The sequence below is a fragment of the Apium graveolens genome, chromosome 10 (genome assembly GCF_009905375.1).
Source record: "Apium graveolens cultivar Ventura chromosome 10, ASM990537v1, whole genome shotgun sequence".
Classification (NCBI taxonomy): domain Eukaryota; kingdom Viridiplantae; phylum Streptophyta; class Magnoliopsida; order Apiales; family Apiaceae; genus Apium; species Apium graveolens.
The window spans coordinates 161,894,863-161,912,175 of record NC_133656.1 but is presented as its reverse complement, the minus strand read 5'-3'; the positions used below and the strand labels follow the sequence as shown (position 1 = coordinate 161,912,175).

Genomic DNA, 17,313 nt, shown 5'->3' with positions numbered 1-17,313 from the left:
TCAGGGCTTTTTGGGCCTCTTTTATTCCACCAGGCCTAATCTGGTCCGTCAGACTTAACCTTTCTGGTCTGAATATTATACATCTTATTATTATTGGGCCTAGCAGCCCATTAATTATAAAATCAGGACTTATTTATCCCTATCATTTGCCCCCCAACTTTTGGGAAACATTGATTAGGTTTCGCAGAAGTTAAATCTATTCGTTCCCTTACAGGGTTTCGTTTTTGCGTAAAGTGTGGAGCGACCTACACATTTACAACGAATCTTCCTTTTATTCAGAAATTATCTTAATTTCCAGGAATTTTTCCCTAATTTTCTGGGATTTTCCCTAATTTTCTGGATTTTTCCCTTAATTTCTGGGATTTATCCTTAATTTTCTGGATTTTTCCTTAATTTTCTGAAAATATTACCATTTTTCAGAAATTATTTAAGGAATTTCCTTAATTTCTGGATTTTTCCCTAATTTCTGGGATTTATCCTTAATTTTCTGGATTTTTCCTTAATTTTCTGAAAATATTACCATTTTTCAGAAATTATTTAAGGAATTTCCTTAATTTTCTGGATTTTTCCTTAATTTTCTGAAAATATTACCATTTTTCAGAAATTATTTAAGGGATTTCCTTAATTTTCCAGGATTTTTTCTTCTTTTTTTTTTTTTTTTTTTTTTTTTTTTTTTTTTTTTCTCCCTTTTTTTTTAATACAATTTTCGACCAGGAATCCATTCGACCAGGATCCTGGTCGAATTAACCTTCAGTATGCCTTGGTCGATTGAATTTCGAGCAGGTTGGGTTCGAGCAAGATTCCTGGTCGAATTTCGGCCAGGATTTTTTCCTATATATATATATATATTTTTTTTTTTTTTTTTTTTTTTTTTTATTTCGAATAGGATTTTTCGACCAGGAATTTTCGGTTAAGATTTTCGGTCAAGATCCCCATTTTTTGACCGAATTAACCACCATCTCTTGCCTTGGTCGAAGCTATTTCGGGCAGGTACTATTCGACCAGGATTTTACCTTGATTCCTGGTCGACAGTGTCAGGAAATATTCTGGTCGAACCAGTAAAATTTTTTTTTTTTTTTTTTTTTTTTTTTTTTTTTTTTCGAATAGGATTTCTTCCCTTTCGGTCAAGATTCTTACTTTCTGACCGAATTAACCTTCCTTTTAAGCCCTGGTCGAAGGATTTTCGAGCAGGAACATTTTGACCAGGATTTTTCTGTGTTTTCTCTTCGAAAGGTTCAAGAATACATATATATTTTTTGTATATCCTTGGATTCTCAATTCTGGGCTAAGACTTGGGCTCATTTTAACTGGGCCTATTCTCTAATTTGGCCTACCCTTTTTCCTGGGCTACAATAGAAAAAACCTTGGCCCATTTTCCTTGGTCCAACTAGTTTTTTGCAATTGGCCCATTGCTTTAACTGGGCTCCCTTCCCACTCTTTTTTCTTAAACATCATTTGGGCCTCAACATGGCTTGATTTTTCTAAAATTAGGCCCTTTTCTGAGATGGGCTTTCATTTTCTAAGCCCAAATTCCAAATCCTTCTAGGGTTTTTCTGGATTCTTCCAGATTCTTCAAAAACTTTAATTTTCCTCTGATTTTTGCTAGAACTTCCTGGATTATTCCAGAACCTTCTAAGTTTTGGGCCCAAATGGGCTTTTTTTAAGGCCCATTTTCCTTCTTCCTTGGCTATATAAAGGTGGGGTGAGAGTTTTATTTCTTCACACCTCTCATTTCACCTCTCATTTCATTTTACAACTTCTCCTCATCCCTCCTCCAACTTTCTAGCCTTTCCTTTCTCAAATCCCTCCTTTAGTTTTCCAACCTCTCCTTCAGGCTTTTTCTAGCTTTCTAATCTTTCTAATGGCTGACAAGAATTCTGAGAGGGCGGCCAAAATTGCCTCGGCTTCAAAACGAGGTAAGGATATCGAGATCCGCTCTTCATATATGTCTTTAATTGATATGATTAATACTAGGGGGGATGAATATCCCTCCACTGCACATCTCGACTCTTTTAATCACTGTAATACTTGGCATAACATAGATTTCAATAAACTAAATGCTCGTTATAACGTCCCTCCCCCCTTTAGACTAGTTCCAGTCTCTGGTGGTGACCGTACTTGCCACTGGAGGCCCGATACTCTTTTCATCTACACCGACGCCCTTAACGCTGGGCTTAGGTTCCCTTTCCATCCTTTTATCCCTCATCTTTTGGCCGACTTACAAATCAACCCATGTCAGCTTCCTCCAAACGCCTGGAGGAATATTCTATGTTTTATGGTTTGTTGTCTTAGGGAGGGCTTTCCTCTTTCGGTAGCCGTTTTTAGGAAAGTCTTCCAATGTTACAATAGTTCTTCTAATATTTGTGGCTGGGTTTATGTCAAACAAAGGCCCAAAAGCAAACATATCTTTAATAGCGCCTCTATTCCTGATAATAATCCAAATTGGAGGAATAGTTTCGTTGGGTTACGTTGGGAGAATGGCGACTGGGGCACGCTCTTTCGATCTTCCTTTGGGAAGGTCAGTGATGGTAGCCTCAAATCCATTCACTTAACTCCTGAAGAAACTATTATTTATAATGGCCTTACTCAGGATGATGGTACGACCACCAGCTGGACTCTCTTAGAGGAGTTTTCCCTAATTCATGTGGGACTATCCTCTGTTTCTCAACAGGGTATTTTTCTTCCCTTCTCAATTTTACTTCATTTCATGCGTTATTAACTTCACTTATTTTGTCCTTTGTTTTGTTTCAGCTGCTAAGGAGATTAACGAGGACAACGTTCCTTTGGTTGAGGAGACAGCTAGGATGAAGAAAGCTCGGCTCGCAGGCCTAGACACCCGGGGAAAGGCGACAGAGCCTATCTTCTTGAGAAAGCACAAGGAGCCTATGGGGGAGGCTTCAACTGAAGGAGCTGAGGGCCATAATGCTCCTATCACTGCTGCTGCCCCTGCTGCTGCTGCTACAGGCGCCTTTCAGCCTCTCTGGGGATTCCGCCGAGGGGATACCGTGGTTGGTTCCACGAAGCATGCTTGGGATTGGTCCTACCATAGCGTGACCCCAAAGGACTTTACTGATGTGGTGGCCACCCCTGACCTTGAGAGGATTAAGCTCATGGGAGCCCAATCTCTGGCTTCGGTATGCCTTCTCTTTTTTAAACTTATTTCTCGTTCTTGTAGCACTTTCTTGCCTTATACTTTGTTAATTGTTTTGTTTCAGTCTAACGCCTACTTTCAAGGCGCTGTGAGGCAAGCCGAATCATGGAAGCGGGCTTCTGATAAGGCCGATAATGCTCTCAGGAGGCAGCAGAAGAAGTATGCTACCCTGGAGAAGAAGCTCAAGCGCAAGGAGGAAGAACTCGGAGAGTCTAACGCCGAGCTGGTGGTACTTCGGGCGGAGAAGGATAAAGCTATAGACAATTATCTGGACTCGGAGGAGTTTGCCCAATCCATGAGGATTAGGGATGATTCAGTCTTTCCCGAGTTTTTTAGGACTGGTTGGGACACGGCCCTTGGGACCGTGAACGAGGCTTGTCCTGATATTAACCCGGCGGACTACATCTGCCCTGACGATGAGGCTTTGCTACAGAGGTTTCGTACCCGAGTAGTTGTCTCGGATCATGTTCCTCAGGATCCACTTCTTCCTCCTCCCGAGTCTTTTTCCAGACCTGCTGAGGATGACAGCTCTTCCTCCTCCGAGACAACGGAGACATCTAGCGAGAGCGGAGAAGACGATGATATGGACGCCGAGGGCACCTCAGCTCCTTAGAGCTTTTTCAGCCCTGCGTGGCTTTTTTATTTTCGAGACTTTATTTATCAAACTTTTGTAACATCTATCAGATCTATCTCATTTATCACCTTTTATGCTTTGCATCCATGCATTTGATTTTTATTTGTTAGGCCACAATCATACTTTGAAGAACTTATGAATTTCATAAAATTGTCTGGGATTCGTCCCTTACACAAGTCTTAATAAATTTCGTAATAAAACTAAAACATATAAATCCTAAGCAAGCAAAGCTTCAAGGTGCTTTTCAACCTACTCGCCATCCTGACGAGTGAGAATCGTACTTCGACCATCTTACACGTAGTAAACCTTCAGGTTTTGTGCGTGCCAGGTTCTCGGGACTTCAAAACCATCCATAGTCTCCAGCTTGTAGGTTCCTCTACCCTGAACGCTCTTGACTCTATACGGCCCTTCCCAATTTGGGGCAAGCTTTCCTTTCTGTCCGACACCAGAAGCCTCTATTTTTCTCAAGACTAGGTCACCTTGTTTGAAAAACCTCTCTTTAACCCTCAGGTTGTAGTAGAATGAAGCCTTTTTCTGATATTCTACTATCTTTGCGTGTGCTTTATCTCGTACTTCATCGATTAAATCCAGGGCTAACTTCTGCCCTTCCTCATTTTCTTTTTCATCAAAAGCCTGAATCCTTGGAGAAGAATGTGATATCTCCACGGGAACTACTGCTTCCGCCCCATATGCCAACATGAAAGGAGTTGCATCTGTCGTGACTCTACAGGTAGTCCTATAAGCCCATAATATGGGAAGTATCTCATCTACCCAATTATTTCTCGACTTTTCGATCCTCTTCTTTAGTCCATCCAGGATTATCCGATTTGCTACTTCCGCTTGCCCATTGGCTTGCGGGTGAGCCACAGAGGTGAATCGTAACTCAATTTCATTTTCTTCACAATACTTCTTGAATTCCTCATTGTTGAATTGCGTTCCATTGTCAGTGACGAGGATACGGGGAATTCCATATCGGCACATGATGTTTTCCCACAGGAATTGTGCAACCTGCTTAGTTGTGATTTTGGCCAAAGGTTTGGCTTCGATCCACTTGGTGAAATAATCAATGGCTACAATCAGAAACTTCCTTTGTGCTGTGGCCATAGGAAAAGGCCCTAGAATATCCATCCCCCACATAGCAAAGGGAATAGATGAGTTGATAGAGGTCAGCATCTCGGGGGGTTGTCTGGCGACTGGTGCATGCTTCTGACAACGATCACACTTCTTTACATATTCTTTGGCATCAGCCATCATTTCTGGCCAATAGAAGCCTAAACGAGTTATCTTATGAGCCAAGGCCCTGCCCCCCAAGTGTTGCCCACAAATGCCTTCATGCACTTCCTCAAGAGCCAAGCGTGCCTCATCCGGCCTGAGACACCTCAAGTAAGGAACCACGAAAGATCTCTTATACAGAATCCCATCTATCAAGGAGTACCTTAGTGCTCGAACAGTTAACTTTCGTGCTTCAGTTGCATCGCTTGGCAACCATCCGGTTTGAATGTGAGCCTTAATGGGATCGATCCATGACGTCCCCAGGCCTATGGGAGCCACAAGCTTAACATCTATGCTTCGCGTCTTTAAAACACGAAAGTATACACTCCCTGAACTTTCTTCTATCTCAGATGAAGCAAACTTTGATAGCGCGTCTGCCTTAACATTTTCTTCCCTTGGAATGTGCTCAACATGACATTCATTAAATTGGGTCATCACAGCCCTTACTAGGCGGACATATTTAGCCATTGTATCATCCCTTGCCTCAAATTCTCCCTTTACTTGGGATATGATCAGCTTTGAGTCTCCACGGACCTTTAAGTTTTTGACTCTAAGTGTCCCAGCTAGACCAAGGCCTGCTATCAGGGCTTCATACTCTGCCTCATTGTTTGTGGTTGGGAAGTCTAGCTTCATGGCATACTCAATTAAGAATCCATCAGGGCTTTGCAAAACCAACCCTGCTCCACTGGAATTTGTTTTTGATGCTCCATCAAAATAGAGAACCCAATATTCTTTCTCCTTGTCCCCATTGTCGACTCCCTTGTCTTGAGGTGTGGTATCTTCCTGCCCCCCGACTTCTTGGTTGGGTATGGTACATTCCACCACGAAGTCAGCTAGTGCCTGGGCTTTTATGGCTATACGTGGCTTATACTTGAGATCGAACTCTCCCAACTCTATTGCCCACTTAATTAGTCTCCCACTTGCCTTGGGACTGTGAATGATATTTCTCAGTGGCTGATTTGTTAGCACTTCAATTTGGTGAGCTTGAAAATAAGGACGCAGCTTTCTTGAAGCCATCACCAAGGCTAAAGCAAATTTCTCAATGGCTGAATAATTCAACTCAGCACCACGCAAAATTTTGCTGACATAGTATACGGGTTTCTGGACTTTCAGTTCCTCCTTAACCAACACCGCGCTCAAGGCGCTTTCTGAAACAGCCAAGTACAAGAATAAAACTTCACCCAGAACTGGCTTGGCCAACAACGGGGCCTGGCCCATATACTTCTTTAACTCTTCAAATGCCTTCTGATTTTCCTCACTCCATACAAAGTCTTTAATGTTCTTTAATGACTTGAAGAATGACAAGCACTTGTCTCCTGACTTGGAGATGAATCGCCCTAGCGCAGCAACCCTTCCTGTGAGTTTCTGAACATCCTTGACAGTTTTTGGGGGTTCCATGTCCAGGATTGCCTTTATTTTATCGGGGTTAGCCTCAATTCCCCTCTTTGAGACCATCAATCCCAAGAATTTTCCAGATCCTACTCCGAAAGCACACTTCGTGGGATTCAACATCATCTTGTGGTACCTCAGGACCTCAAAAGCTTCCCTCAAATGGGTTATATGATCAGTCTTTACTAGACTCTTGACTAGCATGTCATCAACATAGACTTCCATAGTCTTCCCAATAAGATCTTTAAAAATTTTATTCACCAACCTTTGATAGGTGGCTCCTGCATTCTTGAGACCAAACGCCATAACAAGATAACAATAAACACCAAAGTCAGTGATAAATGATACCTTTGGAATGTCATCCTTATGCATTTTGATCTGGTTGTATCCGCTAAATCCATCCATGAAACTCAACATCTCATGTCCAGCGGTGGCATCAATCAAAGTATCAATTCTAGGCAGCGGAAAATAATCTTTGGGACATGCATCATTCAGATCGGTGAAGTCTATACACATCCTCCACTTTCCATTAGCCTTCTTCACCATTACAGGGTTTGCTAACCACTCCGGAAATTGAATCTCCTCAATGAAACCAGCCTCTAAGAGCTTTTCCACTTCCTGCTTTATAGCCTCTTGTCTTTCCGGGGCAAAATTTCTTTTCTTTTGTTTTACTGTCTTCCGGCTTGGATCCACGTTTAACTTGTGGGTAATTAACCCCGGGTCTATGCCTGGCATATCAGCTGCTGACCATGCAAACACATCACTATTTTCTTGCAAAAATTTCACTAACTTCCCTCTAAGGGGCTCCTCTAATGTAGCTCCAATGAAAGTCATCCTCTCAGGATTCTTGGGATCTAAAGGAACCGAATCCAATTCTTCTGCTGGCCTTCCTCTATTCTCATCATTTTCTCGAACATCCATATCTTCAATAGGAAGAACCTGCCCCCCGACTCCATCTGCCCTCAAAGAGGCCACATAACAGCTTCTAGCCATTTTTTGATCTCCCCTCTCTTCTCCAATCCCGTTTCGGGTGGGAAACTTCATGACTGAATGGTAGGAAGAGGGGACTGCCTTGAAGGCATGTATCCCTGTTCTCCCCATGATAGCATTATAAGTTGAACTAGCCTTTACCACCACAAAATCCAGCATCTGTGTTGCTTGCCTTGGCTCCGTACCTATGGTGGTTGGTAATTTAATTATCCCTTCCACAGGACATTCTACTCCAGCAAATCCATATATCGGCATGTCGGTTGGTGTCAACTGGGAGTCGTTATACCCCATCTTTAGAAAGGTGTCGTGGAGCAAGATATCCACAGAAGCACCATTATCCACAAGGACCCTCTTAACCGGGCTATTTCCTATTATCGGCGTTATGACCAGCGGGTCGTCATGGGGAAACTTCACACCCTCTAGGTCGGAATCATCAAAAGCCAATGTTACTTCTGTCCTGGCCCTCTTCGGGGCTTCTCCAACAATATGCATAACCTCTCTAGTATATGCCTTTCTGGAATTTTTGGACAATCCAGCAGCAGTTGGACCTCCAAAGATCGTGTTTATCACAGGCCCTCGAGGTCTCGGCCCTCCATAAATGGTGTTTATAACTGGTCCTCTAGGTTGGGGATTCCGCCCCTGATCATCTTGGTCCCTCCTACGATCTTCAAAGTTCTTCCTTCCATTATTGTTTCTGTCTCCTCCATCTCCAGTATACTTGTTCAGCCTTCCTTTTCGAATCAAAAACTCAATTTCATCTTTCAACTGCCTACACTCATCGGTGTCATGACCAACATCTTTGTGAAACCTGCAATACTTGCCCTTATCTAGCTTGGCGGGATCAGCCTTCAAGGGCTTAGGCCAGCGAATATCTCTGTCTTTCTCAATCTCCATCAAAATCTGACTTCTGGGGGCATTCAGCTTAGCGTATTCAGTGAACTTTTGCCCAGGTCCTCCCTTCTTGGGGGTTGAATCAGGGTTTTGTTCAGTTCTAGGATACTTATCCTTAGCGATGTACTCCAAATCAGTTTTTCGTTTCTTGCCTCCAGTGGGCTCATTACTTACTACGGTCTTCCTCATACTCTCTTCAACCTTGATATACTTCCCTGCCCTCTCTTGGAGCTGCAACATGCTCTCAGGGGGTCGTTTGGCCAAAGACATCTTGAAAAACTCATCCCTAGTTCCTTGTTGCAGCGCTATCATGGCTACCTTATCATCAAGGTCTGGGACTTTTAAAGCCTCCTTTGTAAAACGATTTAGGTAATCTCTTAAGGATTCTTTAGCTCCCTGCACAAGACTCATAAGAGATGCTGAACTTTTCTCATGGACTCTTCCACTGATGAATTGCTTAATAAAAGCCTGACTTAATTCTCTGAACGATCCAATAGAGTTTGGGGGCAGGCGACTGTACCATCTTTGAGCCATACCCGACAGGGTTTGAGGGAAGGCCCGACACTTTATAGCATCATTCACGGGTTGCAGCAGCAGTGCATTAGAGAATGTCCTAACATGATTAGCGGGGTCTCCCGTGCCATCATAGGCTTTGATAGTGGGCATCTTAAATTTTCTTGAGATATGGGCATTCATTATCTCTTCTGTGAAGGGTGGAGTTGGATCATCAGGATCCCCAAGGGGAAGGAGATTGCTTGGATCAGTTCTTGGGACAGCAGCCCTTCTTCTTACCGGACCATCCAGGTCTATGATAGGAGGAGGATTTCTCCCCCTAGGAGGTATGTGGGGTCTGGTGGCTTGGTAAGCCTCCAAATCACGCCTCAGCCTTTGGATTTCAGCCTCATGAGCCCTGATCTTTTCCTGCACTTCTTGGGGATTCGCCCCTGGGGTGCTTTGGGGGCGTTGCCTTCCATCGGCCATTGGCTCTTTTCCAGGACGCCTCCTTCTTGGGGCCACTTCATCATCCGAAGATTCGGAGTCTCTCTCAGTGTATGGACCAGAAAATTCCCGATCCTCAGGGATAGGATCCAAACCTCGTATATAGGGGGGCGACCGCCCTCGTGCTTCGCTTCGCCCAGCATATCCACTTCCTCCAACCTCAGGGTGAAGGGGCATCCCATAAGGGGGGTTAGTAGTAACAATAGTTGAGTATTCATACCCGACGGGTCGAGAATTCACAGGTATATGTATTTGTTGAACTTGAGGATTCGTACCTTGAACAGTCGGGGGAGTTGTCCCTTGTGGCTGAGGATGAGTTGCCCCTGTCTGGGCTTCCCCCTGAGTAGATGCATAAGTTGAATGGGGAGGAACCTCCACGGTTGATGAAATCACCTGGGTTGTCCCTGATGGTGTTCCCTCCTCCAGAGTGCTGGTTGTTCTCCGTGTTCTCGCCATGGTTGTTGTTGCGTAACTTCCCACAGACGGCGCCAAATGTTATGGATTAAAACTACTATATATAATTGCTGTATTTAATACTAAGGAACGTGAGCTTCGAGGCTCGATTTGACTGCTCTTGTGTTTCGTGACTCAATCTGCCTTAACAAGATGCCTACGTACCTTGCTGATTGCCAAGGATCAAGTCAAAAAACGTAGTTCTTGGTTTGTGGGGTGAGGCCCCTTATATAGATGCGGGAGTCCTTGAATTGGACTTGGTATAGGAGGCTTGGTGGATAAGCCTCTGAATTAGGATAGACTTAGGAGTCCTAGGAAGTAGGAAGTTGATTCCTTATCCTTTCAGGTCCCCTTGAGGCTAATCTCTAAGGATTTATATCCTCATCGGGACTCTTTTCAACATCTGATTTCTCCCTTATTAATTAATTACGAAATTAATTAATAATCAGGGCTTTTTGGGCCTCTTTTATTCCACCAGGCCTAATCTGGTCCGTCAGACTTAACCTTTCTGGTCTGAATATTATACATCTTATTATTATTGGGCCTAGCAGCCCATTAATTATAAAATCAGGACTTATTTATCCCTATCATTATTGATTTTTCTTACTTGATGACTTTAGACATGATACAACTATGGCAACATGGAGTGGCGGATCCGGGTCCCATTTGTCTGGTTCTAATTCAATTTTTTAAATTATTTTTATTAGATTTTTTGAAATTTTTATACCAATAGTTCAAAATTAGGATTTCAACCATTTAATATTCAATTTATGATCATATAATTATAAATAAACTAAATGACTCAAATTATGAAAGATTTATTAACATTATTGGGGCACTAAACTTTTTTAGTGGGGCAGTTTATAAAATATACATATTTATATCATAAAATTTTAATAAAAATTGTTAGTTTTTGGTTCTGTGGGGGCACGTGTTCCCGCTGGCACCTACATGAATCCGCCCTTGACAACATGTTTATATCTTTAATATTTATTATTTGAAATTAAATAATATGAATGTCGATACCTGAAAGTGTTGTTTATGCTTATTGATTAGGCTCACGTTGTATGTAAACTTGAAGGTTAGGGTCTTGTATTAGAACTATGTTTAACATATATTTAAGATTAGAATATGTATCCTAATTGTTGTGAGAGAAATTTGGTTACAACACCCCGTAAATATCATACTGAAATAATCGATTAGTCATTGGTTATCGGGTTTCGGACTGCTACAATTACCGTGATGATGGCGGTGCAGCTGTGGTGGCGTAGCTATAAGTGTATATTTTTGAGCTGAATCGGCAAAGATAACCAGTACAAATGACTGAGAAAGTCCTTCTCAATCCGGTCAAAAGTACTCGGAAAATTATCACTGTGGTTAAACGTGCCAATTCATGTTTGGGCCAAAAGTACAAGTTCATGTTTAAGCCGGTATGTTGCACGTTTAAATGGGTCTGGCCCGGACTCTAGAGACGTTTGATTATCTTTCCCTTAATAAATTCTCGTTTATCAAACAAACAAAACTAATTTAAAATTTCATAAAAAATTAACATCTATTATATATATATATATACTATACTATTATAATTAAAATATGGTTTTGTTTGGTCGGTTGGTTAACACCTTCCTAAAAAATATGTTAACACCTTCCAAAAAATGTTTAAACAAATATTATTTAATTAAAATAAATAAATCATGTATCTAATATAACTATAAACTCTATGAATTATAATCCAGCTTGATATCTAAGCGCACTCTAACTTCTTTTTAGTAGAAAATTAAATATTTCCAAAATTAATTTTATTAATTCAAATTATATTATAAAAAAATATTTATTAAATCAAGAAAAAAATTAAAAAAATAATAGCAAATCATCCATATACAGTGTTATTCAAGAATCCCACTTTCCTATCGGTCATGCACCCGCCGTATAGGTTTTGGAAGAAGAAAAGACTTTTTAAAATTTTAACTATTGAAATTTTGAATCTTTCAATAATATAATACATACAAATTAATACGTAAATATTTTAACTTCCTTAATCTCAATAATATATAACCATTATTTTTATAACTTAGTTTTACGAAATAATATAATAATAAAATTACAAATATTATAATCAGTCCGTGCATCGCACGGGTTATATGCTATTATATATAATACAGTAACAAGGGGTTCGCTGAGCAAATTTAATCATAAATACTCTAATTAATATCCATAGAATATTCATTGTGACCATTAATACTCATTTATTATTACATGTTTAATACTTATATTTACATCCAACTTATTATTATATAAAAAAATATAATTATTAATACTTTCATTTATATTTATAAAATATTTACATTAATATTAATGTAATATTTATTTCATCTTATTACTCATTTATTAAAACTTATTATTATTACATATTCAACATGCATATTTATATCTAACTCATTATCATTATTATATAGTTATTATCAATACATGCATGCATCAATACATACTAGCCTATAACCCGTGCGATACACGGGCTGATTATAACATATTATTATTATTTATATAATAATTTTATAAAAAATAAAAAAAATATAAAAGATAATTATATATAATATAATAATTATGTATGGTTGAAATTAACGATACATGCATTTTATATATTATACTTTTGACGGATTCAAATGTGGATATTTAAAATATTAAGATTTAGAATATTGTTCATTTTGAATATAACAATTCTCATATATTTATTTTAAAATTTAATAATACCATCACATATCAATACTATACCACTAAAACCGAAAGATATTAAAATGTGACATGGCTACTCATATTTTAATACTGTTATGGATAAAAACTTAGGGTATATTAATTGCTGTATTTAATACTAAGGTTCGGGAGCTCAAGGCCTTTAATGGCTGCTCTTGTGTTTCGTAGCTTAACTCTGCCTTTACGAGATGCCTACGTATCTCTGTAATTTAGAGAATCAAGCCAAAAAATATAGTTCTGATTTGTGGGGTGAAGCCCCTTATATAGATGTTGGGAGTCCTTGAATTGGACTTGGGTTAGGAGACTTGGTGGTCAAGTCTCAGAATTAGAATGGACTTTGGAGTCGTAAGAAGTAGGAAGGTGATTCCTTATCCCACCAGGTTCCTTGGAGGCCAATCTACAAGGATTTATTTCTCCATTAGGACTCATTTTATCAGCTTATTAATTAATTACGAAAATTAGTTAATATTCAGGGTTTTGGACCTTGTTAGTTGGGCTTTGTTACTAGACCGTATCAGGCCTAATTAATTCGACATTAATTATTTATCTAGGCTATATTTAGGCCCATATCATTTGCCCCCAACTTCTGGGAAACCGTAAAAGATTTCGCAGAAGTTAAGTTCATTTGTTCCCTAACAGGATATCGTTTTTGCGTAAAGTGTGGAGCGACCTACACATTCACAACGATTTGCCTTGCTCACGGCTCCATGGTTATTTTAGAACTTCCCTATTATTTTCGTACCTTCTTCCCTCTTTTTAGGAATTTCTGGTATTTTCCGGGATTTTTCCTTTAATTTCTGGGATTTATAGGAAATTTTCCTTAATATTCAGGAATTTTTCCTTTATTTTCAGAATTTATCCTTTTTTTCTGGATTTATTCTCAATTTCTGGCTCAAAATTGATCAGGAGACGTGTCAAGTCGATCAGGATTCCTGATCGAAATCGACCAGGATCATGATCGAACTAACCGTCAATCCGTCCCCCTGATTGATGGAATTTCGACCAGGATTTATGCAAAACCGACCAGGAGTCCTGATCGAACTAGCTCACAATGCGCCGCTCTAATCGATGGAATTTCGACCAGGAATCCTGATCGAATTGAATGTATTATTGTCAATGAGGTCTGAGGTGAATATGCCAGAATTCCTGATCGAATTGGTCAGGATTCTGATCGATTAAGCATACTTCTACCTTTTTGTTTGAATAATAATTCGATCAGGATCTTATTCTTTTTTTATCAGGACTTTGATCGAACTAAGTGACTTTTTAACCTTCTAATCGAATGAAATTTCGATCAAGATTCTTCCCTTTGTCGATCAGGATTCTAATCGAACTAAGTGACTTTTTACCCTTTTAATCGAATGAAACTTTGATCAGGATTCTTCCCTTTGTCGATCAGGACTCTGATCGAACTATTTCTCTAAAATTCTGGTCGATTTTTGACCTTTCAGTTTCCATTCCTTCTTCTAGAATGTCCCTAAAACTTCCCCTATTGGCGGGCTTTCCTCAAGTTGGGCCTTGCTTTATGGGCTTTAAACGCCTCGTATTTCGAGTTTTTCGGCTATAAAAGAGGGATGAGAAGTGAGAATTCTCATTTCACTTCTCACTTCTCATTTCTCACACAAACTTGTCTCAAAACTCTCTCAAGTTTCCTCTCGAGAAGGGCGATTTCCGGCAGTCTCAGCCACCATAACTCCAGCACCTTCAAGTTTTTATGGATTTCAAGCCTTTATCTAAAGAATATCAATGGCGGATCGAGATCTAGCTCGTTTGGGGAAGATGAACACTTCCAAGAGAGGTACTTCCATTCAAATCCAATCTCCCTACACTTCTTTAATTGATATGATAAACTCTAGAGGTGATGAATATCCCTCTTTATCTGAATTAGATTCATACAACCATGGTAACACTTTTCACGTGTTTGAGGGTAGAATTGAGACTATGAACACCACATATAAACTTCCACCCCACCGTAGGATTACCCCGGCCGCCCCTGGGGATAGGACATGTAACTGGGAGGGCGACACTCTGTTTATTTATCGAGGAGCCCTGACCGCAGGTCTTAGGTTCCCATTTCATGAATTTATTCCTCACTTACTTGCGGATGTAAAAATTAACCCATGTCAGCTCCCTCCTAATGCATGGAGGAATATTATTTGTTTTATGGTTCTCTGTCTTAGAAATAAATTTCCTCTTTTTGTAGTTGTCTTTAGGAAAGTTTTCCAATTTATAACAGTTCTTATCTCAACCGGGCTGGGTTTTAATCCGTCAACGGCCCAAAATTCCCCATATTTTTGATAGTAACTCTATAGTTGAGAATAACCCTAAGTGGAGAGACGAGTTTGTTAGGCTGACCTGGGCTGGGGGTGATTGGGCCACACTTTCCATAGGCCCTTTTGCAAAGTGTCAGATGGTAGTCCTGGTAGTATCAGGTTAACTGATGAGGAGGAGGTGGCCTATCAAGCCCTCATTTCAGATGACGGAAAAATAGACACTTGGACCCTTTTAGAGGAGTTCTAGTTGAAGAAAGTCGGTCTCTCTCAGGCCAGTGATAAGGGTAAATTTATCTGCACAACTATTTCATTCCTCCCTTTTATTGCAACTCTATTATTTCCAGAGTTTTAATATTTTCTTATCGTTCTTTCAGTTTGCGAGGCCATTAACAATATCAACAGGCCTAAGGGGGGAATCTGGCCTTCAGAAGAGGGCCAAGCTGAACAGAGACCCCAGGGGCAAGCCTGATGCTCCCACCTTCCTTAGGCCCCACGTCCCTGTTGTGGAGCTGGGGGATGATGTGGATCCTCCATTTAAGGCGCACTCCTTTAGGCCTAACTAGGGCTTTAGGAGAAGTGATATGGTGGTTGGATCCACCAAACATGCCAAGGACTGGTCGTACCATTCCATCACTCCCCACGACTTCACTGACATTGTCACGGGGAGTGACATTGAGAACATTGAACTTCTGGGATCTCAAGCCCAAGCTGCGGTAACATCTCTTTCTCTTCTCTTTAAATTCCAACTTTCCTATTTTTATAATCTTGTGTTAACTCATGTTTCTTTGTGCAGAGCAACACTTACTTCCAGGCGGCCCTCCATCAGGCTAGGTCCTAGAAAGGGAACTCATACGAGTTTGAGAGGGAGATGAAGAAGTGGAAGGAGAGAGCTGAGGTCCTGGAGAAGAAGCTGGATACGAAGAAGGAGGAGCTGTCTAAGGCTCATTCCGAGCTGGTTAAGCTTAGAAGTGATAAGGAAAAACTCATTGATGATTACATGGATTCTGATAAATTCAAGAATCTCATGGAAATCCATGATGAGAGTCTTTATTCTCTGCAGTTTACCCAGGGATGGGATGCAGCTGTGAAGGCGGTCACGGAGAAGCATCCTGGCCTAGTAGATCCCAAGGACTTTATAAGTCCTGAGCAGCCAGAGACAGAGGATAGTTTTTATGCCCTTTTTAACTCTCCCCATCCCGATGATCGCATCCTGGATCCCAGTACTACTTCACCTCCTGCTTCCCCCGCGAAGGACACTGAGAAGGAAGGTAATGAGGAAGAGCAGGGGAAGGAAGGCTCCCATATGAAGGAGTAGCTTTTCTTATATTTGTTGTTTTCTTTTTTTTTTTTAAGTTATTGTATTCAGAACTTGTATCCGGAACTTATTACCCTTCGGGGTTTATCTATGCTGCTTTCTTTTTCATACCCTTCTCCTTTAATGTTTCAGCATTTATTATGCTTTTAAAGGGAATGTTCAATGACTTGAACTACTGGGTCCTTTAAGTTGTGCAACAAGCACTCCTTATGATAAAAGAATTCTTGAAGTTTTCTTCTTTTAATGATCAAAGCATGATCTTTGTTAAAATCATACAAATCATTATCACAACTTGAATATCCAAAGGTTGAAATAATTTCAAACTCATTAATATAAAGTCTGGTTCTCCAAAACCTTACATGGTATGTGTTCGACCCTTAACAATCATGAATTAACAATATAAATCCTACTGGAATTAGAATATAAAATCCTACGCAAGCAAAGCTTCAAGGTGCTTTTCAACCTACTTGTCATTTTGACAAGTGAGAATCGTGCTCAACTGATTTACACATAGTAAACCTTCAGGTTTTGTGCATGCCAAGTTCTCGGGACTTCAAAACCATCCATAGTCTCTAACTTGTAGGTTCCTCTCCCTTGAACACTCTTGACCGTATATGGTCCTTCCCAATTTGGGGCGAGCTTTCCTTTCTGCCCTACTTCAGAGGCTTCCATTTTTCTAAGGACGAAATCACCTTGATTGAAAAACCTTTTCTTAACCCTCAGGTTATAGTAGAACGAAGCCTTTTTATGATATTCCACTATCTTCACATGTGCTTCATCTCGTACTTCATCAATTAGATCCAGGGCTAATCTTTTCCCTTTCTCATTTTCTTCAGCCTTAAAGGCTTGAATCCTGGGAGACGAATATGATATCTCTACGGGAACAACTGCTTCTGCCCCATATGCCAACATGAAGGGAGTGGCTCCGGTAGTGACTCTACAAGTAGTTCTATAATCCCATAGTATTGGGAGTATTTCATCCACCCAGTTATTCCTCGACTTCTCGATCCTCTTCTTTAGTCCATCCAGAATTGTTCAATTTGCCACTTTCGCTTTCCCATTAGCTTGCGGATGAGCCACAGAGGTAAATCGTAACTCAATCTCATTCTCCCTACAATACTTCTTGAATTCGTCATTATTGAACTGTGTTCCATTATCGGTAACTAGGATACGGGGAATTTCATATCGGCACATG

The 17,313-nt window shown here is 40.4% G+C and overlaps 1 protein-coding gene across 1 annotated transcript; it reads left to right on the top strand.

The window, feature by feature from the left end:
• The first annotated feature begins 1,749 nt into the window (after window positions 1–1,749).
• LOC141691243 (uncharacterized) lies at window positions 1,750–15,675 on the top strand. The gene is made up of 4 exons (XM_074495981.1): window positions 1,750–2,672; window positions 2,752–3,134; window positions 3,216–3,310; window positions 15,597–15,675. The coding sequence occupies exons 1-4, from the start codon at window positions 1,862–1,864 to the stop codon at window positions 15,673–15,675; spliced, it is 1,368 nt and encodes a 455-aa protein (XP_074352082.1). The 5' UTR covers window positions 1,750–1,861.
• Window positions 15,676–17,313: the final 1,638 nt, after the last annotated feature.